The sequence below is a fragment of the Nicotiana attenuata genome, chromosome 3 (assembly GCF_001879085.1).
Source record: "Nicotiana attenuata strain UT chromosome 3, NIATTr2, whole genome shotgun sequence".
Lineage (NCBI taxonomy): Eukaryota > Viridiplantae > Streptophyta > Magnoliopsida > Solanales > Solanaceae > Nicotiana > Nicotiana attenuata.
Genome location: NC_031991.1, coordinates 1,485,579 through 1,498,558, shown reverse-complemented (window position 1 = coordinate 1,498,558; position 12,980 = coordinate 1,485,579). Strand labels below are relative to the sequence as shown.

At 35.3% G+C, this 12,980-nt stretch overlaps 1 protein-coding gene across 1 annotated transcript in view; it reads left to right on the top strand.

The window, feature by feature from the left end:
• LOC109223190 (adenylate kinase, chloroplastic) overlaps positions 4,011 to 12,980 on the top strand; it is a 9,837-nt gene continuing 867 nt past the window's right edge. Inside the window, exons 1-6 of the mRNA XM_019387400.1 lie at positions 4,011 to 4,278; positions 4,363 to 4,461; positions 10,589 to 10,717; positions 10,845 to 10,979; positions 11,209 to 11,355; positions 11,860 to 11,934. Coding sequence (XP_019242945.1) covers positions 4,072 to 4,278; positions 4,363 to 4,461; positions 10,589 to 10,717; positions 10,845 to 10,979; positions 11,209 to 11,355; positions 11,860 to 11,934 — 792 coding nt within the window. The 5' untranslated portion in view covers positions 4,011 to 4,071. The remainder of the gene's footprint in view (positions 4,279 to 4,362; positions 4,462 to 10,588; positions 10,718 to 10,844; positions 10,980 to 11,208; positions 11,356 to 11,859; positions 11,935 to 12,980) is intronic.

Genomic DNA, 12,980 nt, shown 5'->3' with positions numbered 1-12,980 from the left:
CGAATCACCGAAAACCACATCCGAGCCTCCTAACTCATAAGTCAATGTCCGATTGACTTCTCCAACTTAAGCCTTCCTTAAAGAGACTAAGTGTCTCATTTTCTACCAAAACCAATCCAAATCAACTCTAACACACCAAACACTGATAATGAAACATGAAGAAGCATGAAATGGGGGAAATGAAGCAGTAACACATGAGACGACGGGTCGGGTCGTTATATACTATTACTAATAAAGTTTGTTACATAATTTGAGTGCGCGTTTTACGCGACTTGACCACAACTTTAAATAATAATAATAAACATGTTGCAAATCGCGGGTGCGTTTCACGTGGCGCGGTTTGCAATGTGTATCAAAATGACAAGTGTACGACATCGTAACTTGCCAATAAATAACTCCATAAATACTAAGAAGCGGTTATAATTTAATTAAAAGCGGTCAAAGGTAAAATACACAATAGGTTTAAAACAGGTAATAGTTCAGATAACTAAGCCAAGTATTAATTGTTAAGCGACCGTGCTAAAACCACGGAACTCGGGAGTGCCTCCCATTTCTCTCGGGTTAAAAGAGTTTCTTACCCGGTCTTCTGTGTTCGCGGACCATAAGTAGAGTCAATTTTCTCGATTTGAGATTTTAAAATAAACGGGTGACTTGGGACACCATAATAATTATTCCAAGTGATGACTCTGATTAAATAAATAATTCCATTTCGAGTAATGTCACTTAAATTGAAAAAACTTCATATTCTTCGGAAAAAGGATGTGTGACAACCATGGGCGAAGCCACCTTCAGTAAAGGGTGGTCAACTGACCACCCTTCGCCGAAAAATTACGAAAAATTACACTGTGTATATAAGTAAAATATTGATTTTAGATATATAAAACCTATATTGAACACCCTTTGTCGGAATTTTTTTTCTACATCTTTCAAGTTTGAACACCCTTGAAAACATTTCTGGCTTCGCCACTGGTGACAACTGACAACCTAGATGACTATTTTCATACGAAATTAATATAAAAGAACAAGATACATAATAGAACACTAAACTTTTAAAGTTATCTTGGTTGCTTTTATGCTTAGATAGCCATCCACTACTTTTTTGACTGAGTAGGCTCAATCATGAGCGGTGTCAAATGGGTTTAGCTGAACCCGCTTCCTGAGAAATTTCATCGTGTATGTTGTTAAATTATACTTGAAATAGCAAAAATACGTATACAAGTGAAATTTGAATCGGCTTTGACTAAGCGTGTGTCTGTTGAGGTGGTAAAGAGGGTTCAAAATGTATGGAAGGAGTTGTGTTCGAATCCCGTTTGTGGTGCATGTACACTTTGTTTTGTAATCTCTATTCTCTAGTAGGTCGGAGTTATGTGCGTACAAGACAAATGGTACCTACTGAATTTACTATTCTTACCTTTGTCTGTTTTCTATTTCACTTTGTTTTTTCTTGAAATCAATAAAAATACAGTTTTACCTACTTCAAAAATTAACCTATCTACAAAGTGAATTTTAGTTGTTTCTTTCTTAAAATTTTGATAAAACATGAAAGTATATTTGTTTAAATTATTTAAGAACAAAAAAAGTGATCAAACCCTACTTGTCTTACCCGACACTACTGATATGAATAGCCACCGTCGTCTTTTACTAAATCCGCTTGTATAAAATTTTGAGTCTGCTATTGAGCTTAATATTTGTCATTTTTAAGAGCTTATATTTTAAAAATCTTATTTTCAAGGGCTTATGTTTAGGAGTTCTAAATTAAAAAAGTTTTTCCTGATATAATTTAGTGTTTGATATCTTCTCCTAATAAGGATGTAAAGACAGAAAATAATACAAAAAAGTAGGAGCGAAAGTTTTTTGTTGGTTTCCAACAAGAAAACTTCACGTTTTTTGTGTGATATTTTTATTCTTTGTCCTTGTTTAATCATATAGACCAATTTTGTTCCTTTCATATAATTTATTTATTGTTTTTAAAATTTAAATCATAAGCATTTTTTTAGAAGCTTAGTTGTTAAATTCGTTAAAAGTTAGTACAACATTAGGTTTTGAAATAGTAGTTACTGTTGGAAAAATAGTAATCATTAATTTGTGATAAGAAATTAATTTGGTACGTTCGAATAATAAAAAGAAGTTCTCCCGTAATTTAATTGAAATACCTAAATTACCTCAATGCATATTCCTGTTAAATAGATGGAAGATGACTTTTATTTTTTGATAAAAAAGAAACTAATATTATTACTAAGAAAGTTTGTTACATAATTTAACTTTACAAAACATGAATTAGTTAGTAAATTCATCTTGTAGCTAACTAGATTTTTTAATAATATGTCACTAAATAGGATTAGCAATGAATATTTATTATTTAACTACACAATTTATCTATCGCTATTTTTTTCTTCTTTTGTTAGTTAACTTGTCTAGAATACATGATACCTATATAACTGTTTTTGATACGAAATCAATATAAAAGAACGAGATACATAATAAAACATTAAAGTTTCAAAATTATCTTGGTTGTTTTTGTGCTTAGATAGGTCATCCGCTACTTTTTTGACTAAGTAGTCAATATTTATCATTTTTACGAGCTTATATTTTAAAAATCTTATTTTCAAGGGCTTATATTTTTTTTATAATTTTTATATGAATCGATAGAAGGTACACGCGCATCGCGCGTATCCTAAAACTAGTAATGACAAAATTATTTATAAATATATTTTTATTGGTAGTTGTTTGGTTTATTAGTATAATAAATATATATGTTTGATTTAACATGAGACCTAATATAGAATGAGTTACATGGGAAATAATATAAAATATGTTTTGATTTTATGTAAGATAAATTTGCATAATTTTTATTTTCAATTTTAATCTTTACTCTCTTAAAAGTCTTCAGAAGAAGAGCTTTTAGAACGTGCATTTTTGTTGTTTGATTATTTTATCTAATCCCTAGAATGTTATTCCACATTAAGTTTGAATATAAATACACAACTACGATATAATTAATCCAGAGATGAGATATACCAAAATCAAAACAACAAAGCATAAAACAAAATAATCTCACATTTTATTCTGAATTTTTTTTTGTCTCTTATTCTTGTAACGAAACAATTTCTGAAGCCCCGTTTGGCCATGAGTTTTGCCAAAATAAATTTGAGATTTATTTTCAAAACTCTTGTTTGGCCATAAATTTTGCTCATATTTTGGCCAAATCCCAAATCTCAAATCTCAAATCTCAAATCCCAAAATCAGCTATTGAGCTGATTTTGGGCCAAAATCCCAAAACTTGGGAATTATATACATGTTTTTTCAAAATAAAGTTGGAAAATATGTTTTGAAAACTTATGTCCAAACACATTTTCATCTTCAAACCAAACTTCACCCAAATCAGATTTTTCAAAATAAATTTGGGATCTATGGCCAAACGCTAGCTAAAAGTATAATTATGTTAAGTTGAGATAAACTAATAGAATGGACTCTAAACTAAGCTAGTGTTTGGACATATATTTGATTGAATTTTGAAAATAGAGTTTATGAAGTTATGTTGAAAAATAATTTTTCGAAGTTGAAATAGTGTTTGGAAATGCATAAATTTTGTGAGTGGAAGAAAAAATTTCATCAAAAAACTATCATAAATCATTTTTCGGGAACTTGAATTTTCTTATATTTTTTTTCCAAAAACTGACCATCTTCCATGAAAAACAATATTTTAAAAGAAATATTTGAAAGAATATGTCTAAAATCTATGGCCAAATAGGTGCTAAATTTGAGTGGAAAAAATCAAGTTTAAATTTACTCGTATAAATTTCAATAATAAAAGTTGAATTTGATTTGGAAGGGAAACGAGTATGAGTTCGAATTCAAATTTATATTCAAGCTTTCATTATGTCATTATTAACAATATCTAATATATAAATTTCATCTTATATATCCATATTTTAAATAGAAAATAAGGAAAAGATTCCCACAAAATTACAATAAAAAAACATAAATAAATTCACTTAAAACTCCAAAAACATGAAGCTATTAACCAGGCATAAGAGGAGATAGAGAAAGGGACAGCAGAGAGCAGCAGCCATGGCTTCTTGCTCCTCTCTCAGCTTCACACCTATCTCCTCAAACTCAAACCCCAAAAATCATTCCTCCTCTTCATTAATCCCTTCTCACCGACCCTTTACTTCCTCCCACTTATCATTTTCTAAATCTTCTTCCCTTCACTCACGTCAAACCCTTTTCAGAACTCATTGCCGGAGAGTTCCCCCTCCCAACGGTGCCAGTTTCTTGGTATTTCGAGCTTTGAATTGCATACCCTTTTGATTATTTCAGCTAATTTTGAGTTATGATTGAATCTTGATTTGTAAAATTTAGGTTTTGGGATGTGCTAAAAAGGCAGAGCCTTTGAGGATAATGATATCTGGTGCTCCTGCTTCTGGGAAAGGAACACAATGCGAGCTCATTACCAACAAGGTAATAGTTCTATTCTTTGTGTTAAAGTGTTGACTTTTCTTTTCCTAATGAGTTGGTCTAGGATTTCTAGTATGCATTTGGACAAAATTTGAGCTGAAGCTGAAAGAAGTGAGAAAGATTATATGAAATTGAATTTGAATGAATACTTGCTTAAGTTGAACTTGGGTTTCAATAGATCTAATAGATTTTTGGAAAAAAAAAAAAATGTTAATGAAAGCTAAAGATTTGTGACTGAAAGTTAGGAAATAAATTTGCAGTTAAAATGAACCTATGCCACTATTTTGACCTGACAAATGATTAAAGAAACTTTTACTGGGTTGTTGTTGTTGTTGTTGTTGTTGTTGTTGTAGAGACTGCCACTAGTCTAGGATGGGCTCACGATGAAAGTATGAATGTGGTGCTCAACCCGTGGACCTCAGTGCGATATTTGAACTTACAGAACATGAATATAAACGAAGTAGCAAGTCTCACAGACGGCCTCTAAAAGTTGAGACAAGTCCTTTGAGAAAATTTGCACCTGTATCAAATGTCATAACTTAGGAAACTTAAACATATCATATGCAATATCCATTTTCAAGTCATAAACATGTAAGATCATATGAAAACTTAATTGTAAGGATCATATGGAAAATTATTCAAGACATAACTTGTGCCTGTCAGCCTTTTAACGTAATCATAGCTTACGAGAGTCTTAATACATCGTAATCTTAACATTTTTATATTTAGGGCCGTGTGCTTATCACGACATCTGATTAAGACCCACCTGATTGGCTATTGGCTAGGAAGGACGTCTCAACTCCCAATATTGTACGATACGAAAGGGATTAGTGATGACAACACACCTACTTATGCGCCGTTACACTTTTGGGGGGAACCATAAGCTGCCATTACCAACACTTGCACGTGTGGTTCAGGGATTACACCACAAAACTTTGGTTGCGAGTATCCACGCAGATATCCAAAAGCATCATTCCAAATTATTCATCTTATTCATAGAAAAAATATATATTTCATCAGTCGTTGTGGCTCATATGGGCCTTAAAATGGATATTATCAAACCTTGAGCTTATCATCAAAATCTTGAACTTGAAATATTTTGTATTACCTTAACATAATGTGCATGATTATTCTTAGTATTTGAATCAAAGCAAGAATTAATTTTGTCCTTAAATTCATCGTAATACATGATTTAGAAACATTTGAGTATATTATACAAAATTATAGAATTTCATAAGCATCAGTCATACAGAACATTTCAAAATGATATTGGTTGCACAAGCTTTTCCCAACATGCACAAGTTCACAATTAACAATTTCAGATAGTCTTTCATGCATTTTATCAAATATTAAACATGCATACCTTTAGTTAGCTTAGTGACAACAGTGCTAAAAAGATCACGAACATCCCGCAATTATCGATCTACATCATTAGCATCATAATAGGGTCAATTTCACTCAAGCTATGTAAAAAGGGGTAAATTTCACTCTAATAATCCAACTAGCCCATGGGTGTTGGCCCTAGGCCAACCCAATCCTCATATATGGCCATGGGGTGTGTTCTGGCTCTAACCCTCTTAAATCAACCAATCCCACAATATTCAATCTATCCATAAGCTATTAAAACCATACCCATAACCCAAGGAGTGATTACCTTAATGTGGTCACATCCCAAATTAGGTGTTATTGGAGTATGGATGGAGAGTTGCAGCATCTAATCAAAGTGATGAACTTGGTGTTAGTATTAGCAGTAAAATTAGTTGAATTGTGTGACCATCTCATCTAGAAGTTTAAGCTGTTAGAGAGAGCACATTTTTATTTATTTAATTATATCTCCAAACACCCCTCACATGTGAGCTTGATTTTTTTTCATGGGCCAAGCATGTGAAAATTCTTTTTTGATCTCTACCTGCTCTGATACCATGTTGGAATGTTGTTGAATACATATGTAAATAAAATGTGCTCTCACATTTTTATTTACTTAATTTTGTTGAATGTCTTCCATGAAATGTTAGAAATAGTTGAAAACAACCAAATATGGCTTACCTTTGTGTTAGGGGAAGCCTTGAGGTGAAAACCCTTGTTTTGGAACATGCTCAAGCTTGGAAGAGTGAAAGATGGGAGAAAATATGAAGTTGGGTTTTATAGTGGAGGGTTTTGGAATAGGCATGTAGCAATAGCCGAAGAAAGGCTACAGTCATAGCATTAGAGGGCTAGGGTCGGACTACAGAAGCTGCCAGTGCAACCTTGAGGCTTTTGATAGTTAATTTGGTGGCCTAACTCATGGCCTCCAGATTCCACTGTGCTATGATCACAACACCCCTCATGCGATCATAGCATTAGAGATTTCCGAGGGATTCGACCTCAATAGGACTACCATCATGGTCAGCCTCATGCGATCGCGAATTAGGTTCCAAGGATCACTACCTCATTTTCTCTCTTTGCTCCGACCACAAGTCCGGTGTTGCGATCGCAACATCACTTGATTTTGGGTTGTTTTTCCTTTTCAATTCCAGATCAATTCTGAACCTCCTTAACTTACTCGTAACACATATTTCACCATCCCAAATCATAATGTTGTTGAATTGTGTAACCGTCTCATCTGAAAGCTTAAACTTCTAGAAAGAACATACTTTTGATTACTTAGTTATGTTTTAAACATGCCCCCTCACATGCGGGGAAAACTCTTTTTCTTGTGCCAAACATGTGAAAATTCTTTTCGATTATTGGGTCATGGATGAATGTGAGACCTGAAATCAGGAGCTCTGCTTGCTGTGGTACCATGCTCTATTACTATGTGATCGTCTCATATAGAAACTTATGCTAATAAAAGAGGTTCACTTTGAATTACTTAATTATGTTTTCGACAAGTGCGAATTGTCACGCCCCGAACCTGGGCCTGGACGTAACACTGCATCCGGTGCCTAATTACATGTAATCGAGGAAACCAACTGGCTGGCTGAATCAACATGTGATATCATAACATACTGAATGCGCAAGATAAACTAACATATGTTGATATACTGAAAGTCTGAATGATATAAATTAAAGTGCGAAATACAAGTCTGAAACATATCTGTAGCCAACACTAGTTAACATGAAAGCCTGCGAATCTGCCTAATTGTTACTCTAGTCTATAAATCCTCTAATGAAGTACCGAAAGCACTGACTGTTTGTAAATACTAAAAGACTATAAACTAATGATAATGCCCCGAAAGAACTGGAGCTCGCCAAATAGCTGGTACGAGAATCCTAGCGCTCTGCATTGTCAACCTGGAAATCGTTACTTGCATTGCAAGATGCAGGCCCAGGGTGAAAGGGACGTCAGTACATTTGAATTGCATTGGTATGTAAAGCAACTGAAAGAAAGAACTGTAAATACTGAAACTGATAACTGATAACTGAACCGAATGAAGGAGTAAAGACATGAATACTCCCTGTTCTGAATGAGAAACCACTTGTTTATCTGAGTAAGTAAGCTGCAGCCTCATGCACAATATAAATGTGCACAAGCTGCGGCGTCGGGCCCAAGTATACGTATACATAACTGCGGCCTCAGGCCCAAAGATGCATAAAGCATAAACTGCGGCCTCAGGCCCAAATACAGGTGTTCAACATTCAGGGATTTAAAATCAGGAACTAAGAATCATACTGCAATACATGATGCTGGAATACTGAATCTTACTAAGTTACCTGATACAAGAATGCTGAATAGGACTAGACTGAGACATGTATTCGTGAACTGGTTATGAGAACTGAAGCTTCAACTGTTTATGACATGCTGAGTAATCTAGACCGAGGCTCATGGGCATTAAACACAAGTCTATATTGATTACATATTGAGCTCACAACGTTCGGAATGAAATTCTTGAACTAATTACGAAGCTAGAGAATAGAAGTTCTGCAACTATTCAAGGAATTAAGCTTAACTATATTTCTGAGGCAATCGGTAATGATGCTGTAAAAGAAACATAGTGTAGGGAGAATTATCAACATTCCCAAATGTAGAGAGTTAACCTCATGTACCTTGACCCTGGTCTTTTTAAGCGTATCACAATGTTTGTTGCCTCTTTCAACGATGATCTATCGCAATATATATCAAGAGAAACCAATATTAGCACTAATGCTCATGTTTTAGTCACTTAGGCATTTTATCAAACACCTTATGGGCGTAAAGCCTCATAGCGTTTTTTAATGGTGTTTCTTCACCCAATTCTCATTCTACTTCTTCTAGGCGATTCTACGATCCCAAATAGATGTAACTAACACCCTTTCTCATTACCCAAATGTTTACAACAATCTTAAGTCAGCGACCCAAAACCCTAGCATAGTCCATATGATTCTCTTTATCAAACTCGTTTGCTATTCTCCCAAGAACTCATCAATTCATAGCTATAAATGATTAGGGAGTAGAAGCATTACCTTTTTGAAGTTGAATTCTCTTGAATTCAAGTTCTAGGGTTTCGTTTCTCAACAATGGTGTCTCAATCGAATATCTAATGATTTGAAAGGTTTACCCATGTTAATAAGGTGTTGGATAATTGAAATTAACTTAGAATCGTCATTAGAACTTACCTTGGATGATGGAGGACCTTGGAGGAAGTTGGGTTCTCGAGAGGTTCCCTTTCTAGAGCAAATTTACGTGTTTGGCGTGTAGGGAACGAGGTAGGGCTTTAGTGTACACGTCCAAAGTTGAGGAGGAAATAAAAGTGGCCCGGATAGACATCGTCAGCGCGTGGGCATCATCGGAAGCGCCAAAATAACAGTGCAAGGCGCTATCAGAGGCGCCAAAACTACACGGCCTTGCATCGTTAGGTGTGCCAAAGTTAGTCTGTCTAAGGCTGTGAGTTTTCACGGCCTTGCAATGTCTTCGCAAGCTTTGCAATATTTTTATATAGAAAATATTGTTGGGATTTCAAAAACTTCCTAGAAGACAGACCTTCCATAAACTTAGTCGATTATATCGAATCTTATGCACCACACTCTCCGTCTTGATTGCAAAACACCTTTTTTCACCCATACTCATCCCGGTAGGACTACACATGTCTAAAATGTCACATTAATACTCATTTAACACATCCACACCTAATCCCAATTTACGGAGTGTTACACGAATAGGCTGTTGTACAGGTCTTGTTGGCTAGATGAGTTGGGGGTGAGAATGGGAATACTCATCGCAGAGATGATGAGCAATTTAAAATGAGAATACTTGTTTGTGGTCTCCTTATTTTCAAACTAATGTTCTGTTTCTCTTTTATTCATTTGGTTAATGCATCTTCTCTAGAGTTCGCAAAGTGGTTAGCTGAGTGCCTGTGATGAATACACAATTATCAGCTATATCTGGCCAATAAACAAGCATGATCCACCTGTTAATTTTTTATGAACATAAGTCAAGCCGATAATCGAGCATGAACCACCTGATAATTTATTTCAACCTGCATAATCATTTGCACACGCCATAGTACTGGACAACCATGTACTTGACTTGACCAATCCTGCATCAGCTATGTACTAGCAATTGCTTGCAAACACTTCTTTGCTAGTATCGTGCTTACAATCTCCAGCTCTTGTTTTATCCAGGATTTTTTGGATTTCTCTAGATATTGTAAACTACATAGAACCACAAGAGTGGTCACTCAGCTCCAGAGTAGGCTAAAAGCTTCGTTCTCTGGCTCATACTACATTTTTGAAGGAGACTCCTGGTTTCCTTAACCAATATAGCTTTCCCTATGCTTATTCCGTTATTAATCTTAGGTATCTTTATTTGTGTCTAAAGTGAATTCTTATCATACATTCCTGTCAATTTGAGATGTTCTCTCACATGCATTGTGGGATTAACCAATAAGTAGAAAATGCCTCCCAACCAAAAGTGGGAATGGAATAAGCTTCTCTGTCTTATTTGTAATGGAAGCCCAGGCTGCTTGAATTCACATGCTTTATGGGTCTTGGATAATTTAGCTTTTGTTTGATCGATGTGCTGGTTAAGTGGTTATTCCTTTCCTCATTTGGGATGTAATGGATAGTGGTTCCTTGAATATGCTTTTAGTTGCTTCCTATACCCTCTGTGTTCCTCAGTATGTAGTCATCTGTGAGGAGAAATAGTGTCAATCCAGTTTTCATGTGTGTGCAGTATGGTTTGGTGCATATTGCTGCTGGAGATTTACTGAGGGCAGAAATTGCTGCAGGATCCGAAAATGGGAAGCAAGCAAAAGAATACATGGATAAAGGGAAATTGGTACCGGATGAAATAGTTGTGACGGTAGGTTTACTTCATGCATTGCCTGCTTTGGTCAGTATGCTATTGCCTAGTATGCTTTATAGGTCGGAAACTGTCATTAATTCAGGCAATCTTATTGATTGGTAATAAGTGGTTCCTTCTGGTGCAGATGGTCAAAGAACGGTTAAATGGTCCAGATTCTCAAGAGAAGGGTTGGCTTTTAGATGGATACCCTCGGAGCTCATCTCAAGCCATAGCACTCAAAGAATTTGGCTTCCAACCAGACCTCTTTATTCTTCTGGAAGTGAGGTTCTGCTGTGGCCCTGTGCCTCGTGTTCTTTCATTCTTTTCTTAGTGAAGTTCCTTTTGTTAAGGCCATACGGAAAATTATGCGATTTCATTACTTAGAGAGACTTTTAAATACTTTGAGATTCCTTGACCTTTCCTTTGTTTCTCTTGCAGTAGACTGTAACTCCAGGAAGTTTCACTATGTAATCACCTTCATTCTGTCACAAGATTTTTTGTGTGTATAGGTACCTGAAGAGATTCTTGTTGAGAGAGTAGTTGGCCGTAGGCTGGATCCAGTAACGGGGAAAATTTACCATTTGAAGTATTCTCCACCAGAGACGGAAGAAATTGCTGCTAGGCTTACTCAGCGCTTTGACGACACAGAAGAAAAGGCATGTTTTAGTCCATGAAATAATCAACATTACCTTTCTTGGTTACTTATAAAAAATACGATATCATTTGGTTTAACTTTCCTGCTATTTATTTGCAGTAGGTTTGATGTGAAGCCTTTGAATCAAATTCCTTCATGTGAAACTCATCTGACTCTCAATTAACAGTTGCCTCCCTTTTGAGTCATTAGTTTGCCTTTTAAATAAATTTATCCCCCTTCTCAGCTCCTTCTCTATTCTTCACAACTGTGACCCACCTCCTCCCAGCCAATCCAAGCAAACTTTTCCCCATCCCCCCAACAAGGTGAAAAATTAGAAATCCATCGGGCAATCTTTGACCTAAAGGACGGTTTGGACCTGAAAATGCTGCCGTCGTTCTGCAATTTTCCTCTTCAACTAAACCATTTTGTTATGTTCTCTTCTTATTCCAGATTCGGTTTTTGTATCTTTAAAGCCAGAAGTATATTAATTAATATTCTTTAATTATTCTTATGATTACCTTTTCAGGTTAAATTGCGTTTGCACACTCACCATCAAAATGTGGAGGCAGTTCTCTCCTTGTATAAAGATATCACAGTCAAGGTACTCCTTTTGCCAATCTTCTTTTGAAAAGTGACTTGACCTTAAACTGCGGAATGAAATGGCTGGATACTGAAACTATTAAATTTACATAGCAAATGAAAACCCCATTAATGAGTTATTGCTTGAGAATTTTTGAGGTATTATGGGTCGATGTTATTTTTCTAAAAAGAAAAAGGGTATTATGGGTCCATCAATAAGATATGGATTCTCAATTATACATGCATTATATTTGCTCTAAGAAACGGTAAAAAGTAATCCACTGTTGGTCCAAGTATACTATAAATCTCGTCTTGCTGTCCCGTTCTGTTCATTAATTGACTTGGTTAGAAAATAGAACTAAAATCTTCAAGTTGTATTAGCCATATAATTGGTAGTTAGGCACAGAAAATCATCTAAGCTTGTAATTAGTGTTGTTGTGGTTATAATGTGCTGTCCTCTAAACAGATATTGCTCTGTTTTTTTGATTGATAAATGAGAAGCTCTTTGAGTTTGTTTAACAAAGCATTGCCTTGGTTGCATGATAGTGTCTTAACTACCACTTTCTTTACCGCCTTCTTTATCCTAGATGCTCTTGTTTGTTCTTCTACTTTCTCGATGCAGTTCTTTATCTGTTCCTGTATTCTCCTTGCTTACTGAAGAATCTTTTTAACTTTCTTATTAATACGTAAAATTTGGAATATAGCCTTGAATAGTTCATTGACCGACACCATGCAACATTGCTCTGTGGAAAGAGGAGTTAGTTAACACATCAACCATGGAGCACTTTGAGTTTTTAGTTGTCCTAATTCCTAAAGCTGCTAGTACATAAACTAGTTGTAGAGATTATAAAGAAGTAAGACCTAAATGTATCTAGAGTTTATGGTCTTAAGTTCCATCTTATTTTCGTTAATCCACTTGTCACATCATCGTTAAGGGAACGGAACGGTGTGATGCTGTATAACAAATGAATGCACCCTGATTGGCATCATTATGCTCAATAAAAGGACTGAGAGGAGTTACAGCAATACCTTGCAAGATTTAAACAACCCAACCTCCTCAACCCCCCC